General features: G+C 53.0%; 1 protein-coding gene across 1 annotated transcript in view; it reads right to left on the minus strand.

The window, feature by feature from the left end:
• FOXK1 (forkhead box K1) overlaps positions 1 to 15,837 on the minus strand; it is a 90,643-nt gene that overhangs the window by 11,038 nt on the left and 63,768 nt on the right. The window contains 3 exon segments of the mRNA XM_033194141.1: positions 1,327 to 1,520; positions 3,112 to 3,258; positions 3,856 to 4,012. Of these exon segments, the coding sequence (XP_033050032.1) occupies positions 1,327 to 1,520; positions 3,112 to 3,258; positions 3,856 to 4,012 (498 nt within the window).

The following is a 15,837-nucleotide window of genomic DNA, read 5'->3' on the forward strand; positions in this document are numbered from 1 at the left end:
TCAATCTTTCATCGAACCGTGTTGGAAACAGAATTTTGAAATGGGAAGCACGAGATGCTAACGTGTCCTTCCGCTGGTAAGGATTTCCGGGAGTGCCGCTCAGGAGATCTCCCCCACACCTGGGATGGGCTCATCTGAGGTGCAACCTGGGTAGAGCTGCCCAGGCTGCTCACAGGAGGTGCTGCTCCTCCAGACTGGGCTCGGCCAGGACCGAGATGGGCAGGGGAGGCCCTGACCCACCAGGTGGGCGGCGGCAGCGGCTGGGGGAGGGTCTGTCCACCCCGCCTGCAGCAGGGCTGTGTTCCCAGCATCTGCGAAAAGCAAAGGTGGTTGTGGGCTCCCCAAGTCATACCCCTCGTCTGTCCCTTCAAAGATTCGGCTCTCCCTGGGTCCTCTCACACTTCAACGGAAAGCTCAGTGCCACCAAAAGCTGCAGTCCACTTATTCTCGGCCTTAGGAACTGTTCCCATTGCTACACACATTTCCACTTCTAAGAACTAAAATGTGATTTTTCATACAACAGTCAGTGGCTTACTTAGTAACCTTACTATTTTAGGAGTTCTTGGTCCTGAGGTATTCTTTCAAAACAAAAACAAAAACAGAAAATGGTGGAGTCTTTGAGTGCCAAAACCAGCAGTCACCCCTCGGTACTTGAGGGGAGGGGGTTGCAGGTACCAAATCTGCAGATGCTTATCCTAGTTCCTTGTAGAAATGGTGCCGCCTTTGCATACAACCTGCGCACATCCTCCTGTAAGCTTTAAATCATCACCAGGTTGCTTATAATCCCTAACACACTGTGCATGCCATGTAAATAGCTGTTGTAATGTATATTGTTTCACTTGTATTACTTTTTTTTTTTTTTTTATGAGACAGAGTTTTGCTCTTGTCGCCCAGGCTGGAGTGCAGTGGTGTGTACAATCTCGGCTCACTGCAACTTCCGCCTCCCAGGTTCAAGTGATTCTCCTACCTCAGCCTCCCGAGTAGCTGGAATTACAGGCACCTGCCACCACACCGGCTAATTTTGTATTTTTTTCAGTAGAGGCAAGGGTTTCACCATGTTGGCTAGGCTGCTCTCAAACTTCTGACCTCAGGTGATCCACCCACCTTGGCCTCCCAGAGTGCTGGGATTACAGGCGTGATGCCCCATGCCAGCCCTTTTCTTTTTGGGGGGAATATTTTGGACCTGTGATCAGTTGCATGCCCGCATGCTGAGCCTGTAGCTATGGGGCCCACAGATCCGGAGGGCAGACTGCACCAGGCATCTCTAAACTCTGGGGCAGCTCAGCTTTCCTAACAGCTCAAGGACAGCCGCGCACAGAGCTTTACCTTGAGGACAGAGGCCCGAAGGGGGTGCGGAAGCAGGAGACGCCCCTCTGCCTCCGTTTCCGGAATGCCTGTTCCACGAGCTTGGCTTCAGAGGCGGGGTCTATTCGCCAAAAAGACCCCTTCCCAGGCTCCTCCTGGGAACGTGGGACTTTAATAAAGTAACGGTTCAAAGAGAGGTTGTGTCGGATAGAATTCTGCAGGGAAGCAGAGACATTCACCCGTCAACAGCAAATCAGAAAACGAGTCCCACCCGCCCCAAATCTGCAACAGACATGGGACCAGGGTGAGGGGGGCCGTCCCGCTGTGCAGAGCCCTTGGTTCTGCGCTGACTGGGCCTCATGGGAGCAGCACTGAGGCACAGGGCAGGTCATTCCTATCAAAATCTGACACAGCATCATGACCATTTTACCTTTTCTTTTTTTGTAAGACGGAGTCTCGCTCCGTCGCCCAGGCTGGACTGCAGTGGCTCAATCTCAGCTCACTGCAATCTCCACTTCCTGGGTTCAAGGGATTCTCCTGCCTCAGCCTCCTGAGTAGCTGGGACTATGGGCGTGGGCCACCATGTCTGGTTTTTTGTATTTTTAGTCCAGATGGGGTCTCACACTCTTGGGCTTAAGCAATCCTCCCACCTTGGCCTCCCAAAGTGCTGGGATTACAGGCATGAGCTACTGTGCCTGGCTGCCATTACCACTCTTTACAGAAAAAGTGAAACAGAACGACAGATCCTGGTCTAGGAGCATGTCTGGGACAAAGAAAACACTGGGTCTTGGCCAGGCGTGGTGGCTCACGCCTGTAATCCCAGCACTTTGGGAGGCCAAGGTGGGCAGAATTACCTGAGGTCAGCAGTTTGAGACAGCCTGGGCAATATGGTGAAACCCTGTCTCTACTAAAAATACAAAAACAAAAAAGCCAGGCCTGGTGGTGGGCGCCTGTAGTCCCAGCTACTTGGGAGGCTGAAGCAGAAGAATCGCTTGAACCCGGGAGGCAAAGGTTGCAGCGAGCCGAGATCACGCCACTGCACTCCAGCCGGGCCAGCAGAGTGAGATCCTGTCTCAAAAAACAAACAAACAACACAAAACTAGTGGATGTGCTACACTGACTTTGGAGAAAATACAGGCAAACGCAACATGCGTCAGTCATGGCTGGTGTGGACAAAGCCCTTACAATCCCATCCACAATTCAGACATGCACATGGTTTTATTAACAGTATACGGTGCATTTTTCCAACTTAACATGGGATCGTAAGGCACAGCAAGCACACAATCTAACAAGGTATAGACCCATCTTCTCAGTTCTGGAGCTCAGAAGAAGAAAACTAATAAAAAAGAGTGTTTAGATACAACGGTATCACAGTGCTGTCAGATGTATCATATGCCATCTGTGAAAACATCCCTCTTTTATATTTATCTTCTTAGTTAAAAAAATATTTTTTTTCTTTTTAGACACAGGGTCTTTCTCTGTCTCCCAGGCTGGAGTGCAGTGGTGTGATCATAGCTCACTGCAGCCTCCACCTCCTGGGCTCAAGCGATCCTCCCACCTCTGCCTCCGAGTAGCTGGAACCACAGGTGTGCACCACCACACTCAGCTAATTTTTAGTTGAAAAGAGGTTCTATGTTGCCCAGGCTGGTCTTGATCCTCCTCCTGCCTCAGCCTCCCAAAGTGCTAGGGTTCAGGGATGAGCTCCCTCACTGGCCCTCTTTTCTGTTTTAAGGGAAGTGATGCGCCTGTTAGTTTCACGTTCTAAGGGCCTTCAGAGGTGGTCCAGCCCCAGGGACTTGGCCTCACCTGCCAGCCTTTGTCGGCCGTCCGGTAGTAGGGGTAATGCTTGGTGATGTGGGCATAGATCCCGCTCAGGGTCAGCTGCCGGTCCTGGGCAGAGGAGATGGCCTGCACGATCAGCTGCGCGTAGGAGAACGGCGGCTTTGACTCGTCCTGCGGAGAGACAGGGCTCACGGGATGAACTCCAGCAAGGTCCCCGAGTCCACTCCACCCACCCGTCACAGGTGACAGGGAGGAACCTTCCCACAAGACCGTGCATGTCTCAACGGCACCCATCCCGGTGCCCTCCAACTATCCCATTGATGTGCTTGCATTCAACTAGGAACAGCCGTTTTTGCCTCATGGGAAGGAAAACTTCGGTTTTATTATAATTTAATTCTGGAATTTCTCACCTCTTCCACAAATCAATTTGAAAACAGCTGTTGGACAGAAACGAGCTAAGACACAAAGTTATAAGGAGAGTGCCATCCTTCTCATGGGCTGTATGAAGGCTCTGACGCCAGGATGCCAGCAGCAAATAAACAAGGAGCGTAGCGGGAGTGGCCCTCGGTGATGGTGCCACCCCTGTCACCAGCAAATGACCAACGGGGATGATCTGGGCTCTATGGCCAGCTGTGGCTCCATTCCCTGTGGGCTGAGACCACCTCAAGCACACGCCCGTGGGCCCTGGGCTGTCTATGCCGCCCACACTGGGTCACTATGGCCCGATCCTGGTCACCACGTGCATCATGGCTCTAGGTGGGCTCAGACCTTGGGGCTGTCTCCTCCGGACGTGTCTGCCTGCTGCTCCGACGCGGCCTTTGCTGCAAACTCTGCTGCCAGCTGCAGGTCTGAGGTCACGTTCTGCACAAAGCGGTAACTGGAGGAGCCGGCACCACGTGGACTGGCTGGGCAGGAGTTGGGGACGCTGAGGAGAGAGAAGGACACTGTAAGCTCATGGCTCTGAAAAGGGGGCCCCTGTGGGACACAGGGCTTCCGGACCTACCCAGAGGGTGGGGCTGTGGGAAAGAAGCTCGCACTTGCCAATCGTAAGTGCCATCACGCTGCCCGGCCAAGGCCACACAGCGTCAGGGACAAGACGCTGGAAAGGGCAGCCAAGTTTCCTTCCAGTGGTGACTTCTGCTCGGGGACTGAGGGTGCTGCAGGCCCTCCTCCTGCCATTGTGCAGGGCCCAGGGCAGCACCTGGTCAGGCAGCTCTGTGGGGGCCCCTCCTCAGCTCCCCCCACGCACACCCCTACAGGACGTGCACCCTACAGGACGTGCACCCAGAGTAGGTAGCCTCCGTGGGCTGCTGGCTCCTGCACAGGTGTCCACAAGGTGGCGCTGTGGGAAAAGGCTCGGGCCCAGGACAACGCCCGTGCAGTCACAGAGGCAGACGCTGGAAAGGGGCTGTGGAGGTACCATTTCCCCGCAGGATGAAGGAGTGGCAGGTGGCTCTCCTGGAGACACCGCCCTCGGGAAGAGACAACCCCTGCGGTTTTGCCCTGAGCCGCTGAGACACCCCTGCCCTCATCCCCTCTCCCTCCCAGGCTGGAGCAACCCAGGTGGCGGGGAGTGACCGACACCCCCGGCTGCAGGTGAGGCTCTGGGTTGAGGCTGGGACCGTGGGCAGGAGGCTGCGTCCGTCCAGCTGAGGAGTGCGCCCTGGCCTGCTTCCCTAACTCACTCAGGCAGGCTTCGGTTAGCAAACCACGGCGATGTTTTGCTTCTGAAAATGATTTCTATTACAGGTATTCAGAGAAAGCCAATGAGAACACGAAGAGTGGGTGCAAAACCTCCCGAGAGAAAGCGCTCCCACTGTCCTGAGCTCATGGGCACCCACCTGGCCCCGTCCTGGGCTGGACCCTGCCCACCTGTGATGCTGACATCCCCCCTCAGCCGCCTTAGAGCCCCTGTGGCGGGCAGGACGCTCCCTGGCTGCATTGCCCTGCAGGCCACCCAGAACCATCCAGAAGGTCCATTCTCCTCCTCCCGCCTTGCTGCCGCTTCGTCTGCCTGGAACATCCTTCCCCAACTGTCCAGGCACAAGACTCAGGTCTCCAAAACTTAGGCCAAGTAGGAGCCCCCTTCGGTGCAGGCGGGGCTCAAGAAACATTTTTTGGATGGAGCAGGGGGATGAATGAAAAAAATCCTGCGGCTGAGAAAAACCTGGCAGCTGACATTAATGAGCAGTTCAGGCCTGGGGCATTGTCAGGAATGACTCAGTGTCACCCACATGGAACGTTAAGGACTCTGATCTGGAATTCCTGTTCTCTCTTCCAACAGACTCCCCAAATACAGCAGAGATAGGTAAGTTCCGCACATGTCGAAACTTAAATGAACACCCACAAATGGCTCGATAGAGGTAGCAACGGTCAAAAGGAAACTTTCTGAATTTAGTTCTGAACCCAAAATACAAAACCCAAGCTTACAAGAAGGTGCGAAGGGGACAGAAAGGTTTTGACTGAGAACAGCACACAGCCCCCAAAATCAGTTTTGTCAAGGGCCTCTGGGAACCAAATACTTCCCTGCCGAGGCAGGATGGCCTCATGGCTGGAGGGGCTGCAGACCACGCCTGTGCACCCGGTCCCAGACCCAAAGCCACTGGATATCCCCCTGGGACTCAGCAGGAAGAACTGAGATGTCAGGCCTTGCTGGGACCACTGAGCCGAGGTGTCACTCAGATACACTCTGCTCTCCAGCCACAGGCTGGGGAATGGCCAATCAGCTCGGAAAATCTTGTCGGAGGCCCATGAGGTGGCAGGCGGGCTTCTGGATCCTCCTGAGGACCAACGAGGGGCACCCCCCACCCCCCACTCCACAGATGGCCCAGCACGTGTGGCAGGGACCTGCTCCTGTTCCCAGCAGTTGTTTTGCAAAAGATCCTAGAAAATTCATGTCTGCCAGGAGCAGTGGCTCATGCCTGAAAGCCCAGCAATATGGGAGGCCGAGGCGGGAGGATCGCTTGAGCCCAGATGGTCGAAACTAGCCTGGGCAACATAGTGACACTCCCATCTCTACAAAAAATTTAAAATTAGCCAGGTGTGGTGGTGTGCACCTGTAGTCTCAGCTACTCAGGAGGCTGAGGCAGGAGGATTGCTTGAGCCCAGGAGTTTGAGGCTACGGTGAGCTATAATTGTGCCACTGCACTCCAGCAGAACAAGACCCTGTCTCTAAAAGTAAATAAATAAATGAAGTTTTAAAATTTAAAAAATTAGCTGGGCATGGTAGTGCACACCTGCAGTTCCAGCTATTCAGGAGGCTGACGCAGGAAGATGGCTTGAGCCTAGGAGGTCGAGGCTGCAGTGAGCTATGATTACACCACTGCACTCTAGCCTGGGCAACAGAGTGAGACCTTATCTCAGAAAACAAACAAAAAACCTCATGGAGTAAAACCCACAGGAAAGGCTGTCATTCCCCAGATAATAATTTCAAGTGGAAATAATAAAGGTTGTCAAAACCTGGCTCAAACACAGGGAAGAGAAGAAGGTGGTCTCTCCACCACGTTCCCCAGCACTGGACCTGGCCTGGGCTGCCAGATCCTGGTGTCATTCCAGCTGGGACAGGTACGTCGCCGCAGTTTTGGAGGTTCCAGCCACCTGGGCTGAGGGACCACGTGTGTTTGTTCACATGGCTCCTCCAGCCCTCGGAGCAGCCCACCTTTCAATAAGCCCCACTCAGCTGTCCTCTGCAGGTGGGCCTCAGCCATGTGGCTGTGCCTGGTACCAGGCTCCTGATACCAGGGCCCCCGATACCAGGCCTGCAGCTGAGGGAGGCAGGAAGCAGAGGCTGCTCGAGCCTCACAGCCACTAAGGGCTGGTAAAATGCTCTGGGGAAAGACAGGTCCGAGGGTGCCTGGCCGAGGTGGGATGGGACACCCAGCTCCAAAGCCAGGGGCCTTGGAGCCGTCTGGGAAACTAATCAAGACATCTTGTGTCTGATGCCAAGAGTCCACGGAAACACTCCCTTAGCAATCTAAAGAAAACGCTGGGCCAGGTGTGGTGGCTCACACCTGTAATCCCTGCACTTTGGGAGGCCGAGGAGGGTGGATCACGAGGTCAGGAGATCGAGATCATCCTGGCTAACACGGTGAAACCCCGTCTCTACTAAAAAATACAAAAAATTAGCCAGGCGTGGTGGCAGGCGCCTGTAGTCCCAGTTGCTCAGGAGGCAGGAGCATTCTCCTGCTGAGGCAGAAGAATGGCGTGAACCTGGGAGTCGGAGTTTGCAGTGAGCTGAGATCGTGCCACTGCACTCCAGTCTGGGCAACAGAGCGAGACTCCGTCTCCCCCCACACAAAAAAAAAAAAAAAAATGCTGAATGCCAGGCACAGTGGCTCACGCCTGTAATCCCAGCACTTTGGGGGGCCAAGCCAGGCAGATCACCTGAGGTGAGGAGTTCGAGACCAACCTAATCAACATGGAGAAATCCTGTCTCTACTAAAAATGCAAAATCAGCTGGGCGTGGTGGCGCACGCCTGTAATCCCAGCTACTTGGGAGGCTGAGGTAGGAAAATCACTTGAACCTGGGAGGCAGAGGTTGCGGTGGGCCGAGATTGCGTCATTGCACTCTAGCCTGGGCAACAAGGGCGAAACCCCATCTCAAAAAAAAAAAAGAATGCTGAAAATGACGACATACACATGCACACGTTTCCTCCTGTGGGAATGAGAAAGAGCAGAAAGTTGAGGGGACCCCACTGCTCCCTGACAGGGACCCCCAGCTCAATTCCAGGAAACAGAGAATCACTCCTTCTGGGGTAAGTATCCCAGGCCTCAGTCAGGACCCCCAGTCCCTAGCTGCCTGGGTGTGGGACGCAGAGGTTGGACAGCGACAGCCCACAGATGTCGTGGGAATCAAATGCCTGTGCCCCCCGATTGGAGGCTGAGAGTGGGAAGAAGCACAGTAAGCAGCTCACCCCAGGCCCCGATTTTGCTTCCTTTATAGGGAGGACAATTCCCAAGTCACATTTCTGCCTCAGGTGAGAGAGCCGGAGGATCCTGCATGGGGGGCTCCTGGATCTGGGCTCGTGGGGACAACCCTGTGTTGGCCCACCACGTGCAGCCTCCACCATGCCCAGGGACCGGGCCTAGAAGGCACCTCTGGGACCACCCAGGACATGCCAGTGCAGGGAGACTGGAGAGGAATGGACAGGCCATGGAACACACGGGTCGCTGGGTCGCGTTATCATGAGAAGTCACGCTGAGAAAGGCAAATCCAACGACAGACCTAAAGCCACCTCTGGAGTAGCCAGCTGGGCTCTGTCCCCAGAGCCCAAGACAAGCCTTCCCTGGGGCACAGGGCTGTGGTCCTTCCAGTGCACCCTCAATGCCCTTGGCTCTATGCTGAGGTGGAGGCCACCCTGAGAGGCCTAGGGTCGGGATGGTTATCGCTTCTGGCAGGCCCAGAGAGGGCAGTGCTCTGTCAGAAGGGACTGATGCCTCCTGAAGCCCTAGAGACACAGATGGGACCCGCCTGGAGGGGCTGGAGGAAGGGACTGGGACGGAGCCTTGTGGGCAGTGGAGCGGGGAGAAGGCCGCAGGGGTCTGCGATGTCCTTTGTGTCCCAAGGCAGCGCCTGAAGCCTCCTGGGGGAACCTCCCTGCAGAGGAGAATGCTCGGGGTCCCTGTCCCAGCCCCTGCTCCAACACCAGCCACTCTAAGAGGATTTTTAGGACCTCGCTGTTTTTTTGTTTTTTTTTTTTTTTGAGACAGAGTCTCGCTCTGTTGCCCAGGCTGGAGTGCAGTGGCCGGATCTCGGCTCACTGCAAGCTCCGCCTCCCGGGTTTATGCCACTCTCCTGCCTCAGCCTCAGTCCCGAGTAGCTGGGACTACAGGCGCCCGCCATCTCGCCTGGCTAGTTTTTTTGCATTTTTTTAGTAGAGACGGGGTTTCACTGTGTTAGCCAGGATGGTCTTGATCTCCTGACCTCGTGATCCGCTCGTCTCGGCCTCCCAAAGTGCTGGGATTACAGGCTTGAGCCACCGCGCCCGGCCTAGGACCTCGCTGTTAAACAGAACAGCCGGCCAAGGCACATCTGTGGATTGATGAAGCTTCTAACAGGTGGGACATGGTGCAAAACAGAAGAGAAGAGGGACCCGGGAAAACCTATGGGAGCCTGGGAGGAGATGAGACGTGGTTCCCGTACCTAGAGAGGTAACGACGCCGTCTCTGTAAGACAGTGAGAGCAGCAGCAAAGCACACCTGCAGAGCAAGAACACACTCTCAAAAACTAAGAATTCAAAAGAGGATAAATACACATCCAAGAAAGGGTGGAAGGAGAGACTGGAGAAAATCTCCCGGAAAGTAGAGAGAGAAAGAAAAGGAGAGGCATGAGAGACTCAGCTCAGAGGCCTGCAGGCACAGCCAGTCCCAGAAGTGTGGACAGGAACCAGGGGTCCAGGTGAGGTGGCTCACACCTGTAGTCCCAGCACTTTGGGAGGCTGAGGTGGGCAGATCACTTGAGCACAGGAGTTCAAGACCAGGCTGGGCAACACAGCGAGACCCCATCTCTACAAAAAATACAAAAGTTAGCCGGGTGTGGTGGTGCACACCTGTAGTCCCTGCTACTCGGGATGCTGAGGCAGGAGGCTCGCTTGAGCCTAGAAGTACCAGCCTGGGCAACAAAGTGAGACCTTGTCTCTTAAATAAGTAAATAAATGCAAAGTCTCTCTCCTGTGCCCTTTCCCAGGAAGTGACTGGAGGATGTACTCTAGTAAAACAAAGGAACAAATCAGGAAAGAGGAAGACGTGGGAATCAGGAAACAGCCCTCTCTCCACCACCACCTCCTGAGGGGATTCCTAGGATGATGGAGAAGATGATCCTGTGGTCAGAGGGGCCCCAGAGGAAGGCCCTCACAGTAAAGGGAGAAAAGGCCATTATTAACTCCAAGAGCAGGGGGAGTGTGACGGAAATAAGCCAAAAGTACAAGGAAGGAAATGGCTAAGTGTTACAATCACTACACAGTTCTAATACAGAAAATGCTAACGCTAGGTAAACCACACATGGTGATGTAACTTTACTGGGATGGGGAGGGAGGAAGCTAAATCCTTAATTTCCATACAGGAAGCTCATGTGTCATATCTACACCGGAAAAACCAAGAGACAGTCACGTACAAATACGACTCAGAGACACAGAAGACAGAAGGGCTCAGCTCTGGGGAGTGGCTTGTGGGGGGATTTTCACTTTCTGAAATGTTTGCATTTTGTAAGATGCATATAGTCAGATAGATAGATAGATAGATAGCCTCTTCGTAATCTGAAAAAAATAAATAAATAGGGAAAGAAAATTTTCAGAGGCGAATTCTTAGAACGATCTTAAAGAATGTGTTCCTTTAAGATAAATCTGACATTGCAAACTGCTGGGAAGCTATTTTTAAAAATTAACTAGTGGATCACTCCCATAGTCACGGCTGAGGTGGGAGGATCGCTTGAGTTCAGGAGGTCGAGGCTGCAGTGAGCCGTGACTGCAGCACTGTACTCCAGCCTGGGTGGCAGAATAAGACCCTGCTTCAAAACAAAACAAAACAAAACAAAAACAACAACAAAACGGGTCCACATGTAATCTTGGCACTTTGGGAGGTCAAGGTGGGAAGACTGCTTGAGGCCAAGACTTCAGGATCAGCCTGGCCAACAAAGCATCTCAATAAAAATAAAAAATGAGCTGGGTTGTGTGTGGTGGTAGGTGCCCGTAGTCCCATCTACTCAGGAGGCTGAAGTGGGAGGATGGCTTGAGCCCGGGAGGTCAAGGTTGCAATGAGCTGTGACTGTGCCACTGCACTCCAGCCTGGGAAACAGAGTGAGAGACCCTGTCTCCAAAAACAAACAAACAGAAACAAAATCAACCCCCCAAACCCAAATTGGAACCACCATTAAAAATAATAATTTTAAAAATAAAATTAACTTGTTTCTGAAGTGCATTTTGCCCCGGTGAGAACAGCCAGCATGCTGGCCTGAACAGGAGCTGCTCTCACGTGAGGCACAGACCTCACAGAGCTGAGTGGGTGCTTGAGCAGAGAGGCGCCCCGCAGCTAGGCAGGTTCCGGGGTCAGCTCCATGTCTGCAGGCACCTCCTGCTTCCCCTGAGGCTCGTGGAACCCGGGAAGGGCAGTCCTCGTGCGTCACGTGCCTGCACAGACGCTGTGCAACAGGCCTACTCCACACAAGCCGCTGGTCGCCAGAGGTCGACCTGAGAAGTCAGGCGGGCGCTAGGGCCCTCCCTGAGATTACAGGAAAGGCGGGGGTGGGGATATCCTTTCAACAGATTGGGGCAAACACAAGGACTCCCCTACCAAGCTTCATTCTGAACTCTCAACACTTTAGCACCAAAGTCGCCCCTCGAAGGGATCTAGGCTTAAAGGAAGACAGAAAGTCCCAACCTTCCCCTGTAGAGGAAGCAACAGTTACTGCCCCAGAGTTCTCAGCTGGGAAAAGACATAAGAGGGTGTGGTGGGGTGAGGAGGGGCAGCAGGACCCACAGGGACAGGGACAGGGAGACAAGGGAAGAGGGACCCTCATTAGATTTGCAAATGCTAGCGCAGCCAGCCCAGATCAGCCACGCATGATTCCCGCTAGGGGTGACTCACACGTTCACACCACAATCCTCCTGCAGACCTGCTGAAAACACAGGGAAGGCTGCAGCCACAAACTGGTGTTTTTTAATTATTAGTTTTTTGAGACAGGGTCTTGCTCTGTTGCCCAGGTTGGAGTGCAGCGGTGACATCATAGTTTGCTGCAGCCTCCAACTGCTGGGCTCAAGTGATCCTCCTGCCTCAGCCTCCCAAGTAGATGGGTTTATAGGCATGAGCCACTGCACCTGGCTAATTAAAAAAATTTTTTTTTTTAGAGATGGGGTGTCACTATGTTGCCCAGACTTGTCTGGAACTCTTGGCCTCAAGCAATCCTCCTGCCTCAGCCTCCCAAAGTGCTGGGATTCCAGGCGTGAGCCACCACGCCCAGCCAACCAGAAACTTTGAAACAGATGAATCACCCTGCAGGAAGGAACCAAAGTTTGTCAGAAAAAGGAGAGTATTTCTAACGTAGATCCAATAACCTCCAAACGCAAAAGACCTCTAACTTTACAAAACAACATAAACCAAGTTAGGACTGAATGTTATCTAGTAGTAAGGCAGAACTGTGTTGAAAGATCATGATTAAAAGGGAAAGATTTCTGAAGTCAGTTGCTGCATTTTTACTGTATATTTACATACTGCTGACCTTCACCGAATTGTACGACTTACTTTCATTTTTGATCTCCACATTGGAGACATCAGGAAAAGCCTTAAGAGAAACAGCTCCTGAAGTATTGCCCTCATGAGCAGAAATAGTCACTCTCTGTGCAATGTCCTTTCACTGAATTTCAGCAGTTTTCTTAAAACTCTACCTCTAGGCCGGGCGCGGTGGCTCAAGCCTGTAATCCCACCACTTTGGGAGGCCGAGGCAGGTGGATCACAAGGTCAGGAGATCAAGACCATACTGGCTAACACGGTGAAACCCCGTCTCTACTAAAAAATACAAAAAACTATCCGGGTGAGATGGCGGGCGCCTGTAGTCCCAGCTACTCGGGAGGCTGAGGCAGGAGAATGGCGTGAACCCGGGAGGCGGAGCTTGCAGTGAGCTGAGATCTGGCCAGTGCACTCCAGCTTGGGTGACAGAGCGAGACTCCGTCTCAAAACAAACTCTACCTCTAAGGAACACTTTTTAGACTGGTGTCTGTTTGGTAGAACCTAGAAAATGATTAACTACTTTAATTCTTTCATTAAATACTTCAATTCCTTCCTAAAAACACTTTTTTTTTTTTTTTTTTGAGATGCAGTCTCGCTCTGCCACCCAGTCTGGAGTGCAGTGGTGCGATCTTGGTTCACTGCAACCTCTGCCTCCTAGGTGCAAGCATTCTCCTGCCTCAGCCTCCCAGGTAGCCTGGATTACACGCCTGGCTAATTTTTGTATTTTTAGTAGAGACAGGGTTTCACCATGTTGACCAGGCTGGTCTCGAACTCCTGACCTCAGGTGATCTGCCTGCCTCGGCCTCCCATAGTGCTGGGATTACAGGCCTGAGCCACCCCGCCTGGCCTGTAAAAACTCTTCTTTCCAAAAAAGGAAAGAAAGGTCAAACTGCTGCTAAAGATAGCAGAATTTATTTCAGAGAGAGTTCATTCATTTTCTGGGTGGAGTACTTCAGGGTAGAAAAAAATCAATCAGAAAAACACACACACGTACACACAAAACCACACACCCACACCCACCCATCCTGGGAAAGGGAGCGAGCGCCTTCGAGAACGAAGCAGGAGGAACGGAAAGGCAGGAAGGAGGGTGGGGCGGGGGGCGGGGGCAGGGGCAGCTGACCAGGGAGGCCCCCCAGGAAAAAGCCGCTCCCAAGCCACTCCCGACTCCTGGGAATGAGGGGCTCTGGGCGAGCCCGGCCTACACCAAGGCGGCCACTCCACGGCCAATGAGGACTGGCGAGGCGAATGCACACCAAATTAGGAAGGCAGGCACCGCGGGGGCGGGGCGGCACCGGGAGGGGACAGCCTTGCAGGCAGCCGGCTCTCCGGGCCTGGCCCCGCTCCCACCTCCGGATCTGTTAGGGAGCCAGCCAGAGAGGAGAGTGGGGAGGGGGCAGGGAAGGGCAAGGAGTGTTTGTAAACACGCCGGCTCCACCCTACAGCAGAAACTCAAACTGAAAAGTATCTTGGCAGGCAAAACCTCAAGGGCCTCTGAGGTTTCTAAACACTCAATTGAATTCCACGGTGCTAAGATAAACGGATGTAAACAGAGAGGCTTTTATTGTAACAATGGAAGGCCAAAAAGCCAGACAGCCAGTCCCTAACTTACTACTTTCTCCGCACAGAATTCCCCCTAACAAGAATCCGGTCTTTGCACAGGGCGGTTTCAAAGAACAGGACTGGGCGGAAGGAGGGGAACGGGGTGGCCCCCCACCTTCCCGGCTCCCGCAGCAAGATCAGGGCGGGTTGCAGGCCCAGGGAGCTGCTCGCATCCCCCATGGGGACTCGCGGTCACAGGAGGCCGCCACCCAGCTTCTCAGAACAGCTCCAGCCGCAAGAGCTTCAGGTGCTCAGTACGAAATTTCTTTACTCCCAGTTATAAAAAGGAACGAAATCTTGGCCTGGACAGCAACGCGAGGGAGCTGGAGGCCCTTGTCCCAAGTGAACTAACTCAGAAACAATACCGCACAGCGCCTGTTCTTGCTTATAAGCAGAGGCTGAACGCTGGGTACTCAGGAACAGGAAGATGGAAACAAGAAACTGGGACTCCAAAGCGGGAAGGCGGGAGAGGGGTGAAAGATGACCTACGGGGTACTTTGGGTAATGGGCACCCTAAGCCCAATACCCACCAGTATGTAATATACCCATGTCACAAACATGCAGTATGTACCCCCTGAAGCTAAGATAAAATAAAAATAAACAGTATTTTCTCTGCCCTAATTTAAAAAACAGGTATCGCTTATTAACTCCTTTGCAAACCACGACCTCTCTTGTCATACAAATGCGACTTTAATGTGCAAATTTGGATTAACACTGGGAAGTAGTTTTATTTTTTTAAGCCCCCTCCCGGAGCAAACCAAAACATTTTTCTTTCTTTCAATATGGTGAAACTCCGTCTCTACTAAAAATACAAAAAAATTTAGCTGGGCGTGGTGGCGTGCGCCTGTAATCCCACCTACTCTACTCTCGAGGCTGAGGCAGGGGAATTGCTTGAACGAGGGAGGTGGGGCTTGCAGTGAGCCGAGATCACACCACTGCACTTCAGCCTAGGTGACAGAGCAAGACTCGGTCTCAAAAAATAAATAAATAAATAAAATAAAGCTTCTGTTTAGCTGGAATACAACCTGCTGATTAATAACCCACTGCCAGGTTAAGGCAGGGGCACTGGCCTAGCTCTTCCTCAGGAGCCCCGAATCGCTGCCTGGCCTGCTTCTCTCTGGACCTGAGGCCTTTGCTGCCCACCCCAAAAGCAGCAGGAGCAGCCTCTTCTGGTGTGAGCTCCCAGCAGCACATGAGCTGGTCTTGGCCACCATTTCTACAGTGCCTTTAAGGTGGTACTAGGTAAAGACTTAAGGACATATGCGGTGCTCAACTGCTTCCTTCAGATACAATTCCCGTAACATTCAATTCACCATTTATTCATTTACTTAGAGATGGAGTCTAGCTCTGTTGCTCAGGCTGGAGGGCAGTCGTGCAATCTCAGCTCACTGCAACCTCTGCCTCCTGGGTTCAAGCCATTCTCCTGCCTCTGTCTCCCAAGTAGCTGGGATTACAGGCATGTGGCACCATGCCCAGCTGATTTTTGTATTTTTAGTAGAGACAGGGTTTCACCATGTTGCTTAGGCTGGTCTCAAACTCCTGGCCTCAAGTGATCTGCCCGCCTTGGCCTCCCACAGTGCTGGGATTACAGGTGTGAGTCACCACGCCCAGTCAAGTCACCCTTTAAAGTGACTTTTAGGATATTCACAAAATTGAATAACCATCATCACTGTCTACTTCCAGAACATTCTCTCATAAAGCTATATGAACTAAATAAAATACTGCATGTGCACTGCTCGGCACAGGGCCAGGTGGGCACACACCAGGCTTTCAGTCACTTAGGATTCACCATCATCATCATTCCAGAGGGTCATGACGTCACAGCACTGGCTCTGCAGGCGGGAACCAGGCCCGGGAAGGTGGGGGCTGAAGTGACCGCAAAGGGTCACATACGCGACCACGCCCAGCCTGAGCCCAGGGCCTCGCCTTTCC

The sequence above is a fragment of the Trachypithecus francoisi genome, unplaced genomic scaffold (assembly GCF_009764315.1).
Source record: "Trachypithecus francoisi isolate TF-2019V2 unplaced genomic scaffold, Tfra_2.0 Lachesis_group4, whole genome shotgun sequence".
Taxonomy (NCBI): Eukaryota; Metazoa; Chordata; class Mammalia; order Primates; family Cercopithecidae; genus Trachypithecus; species Trachypithecus francoisi.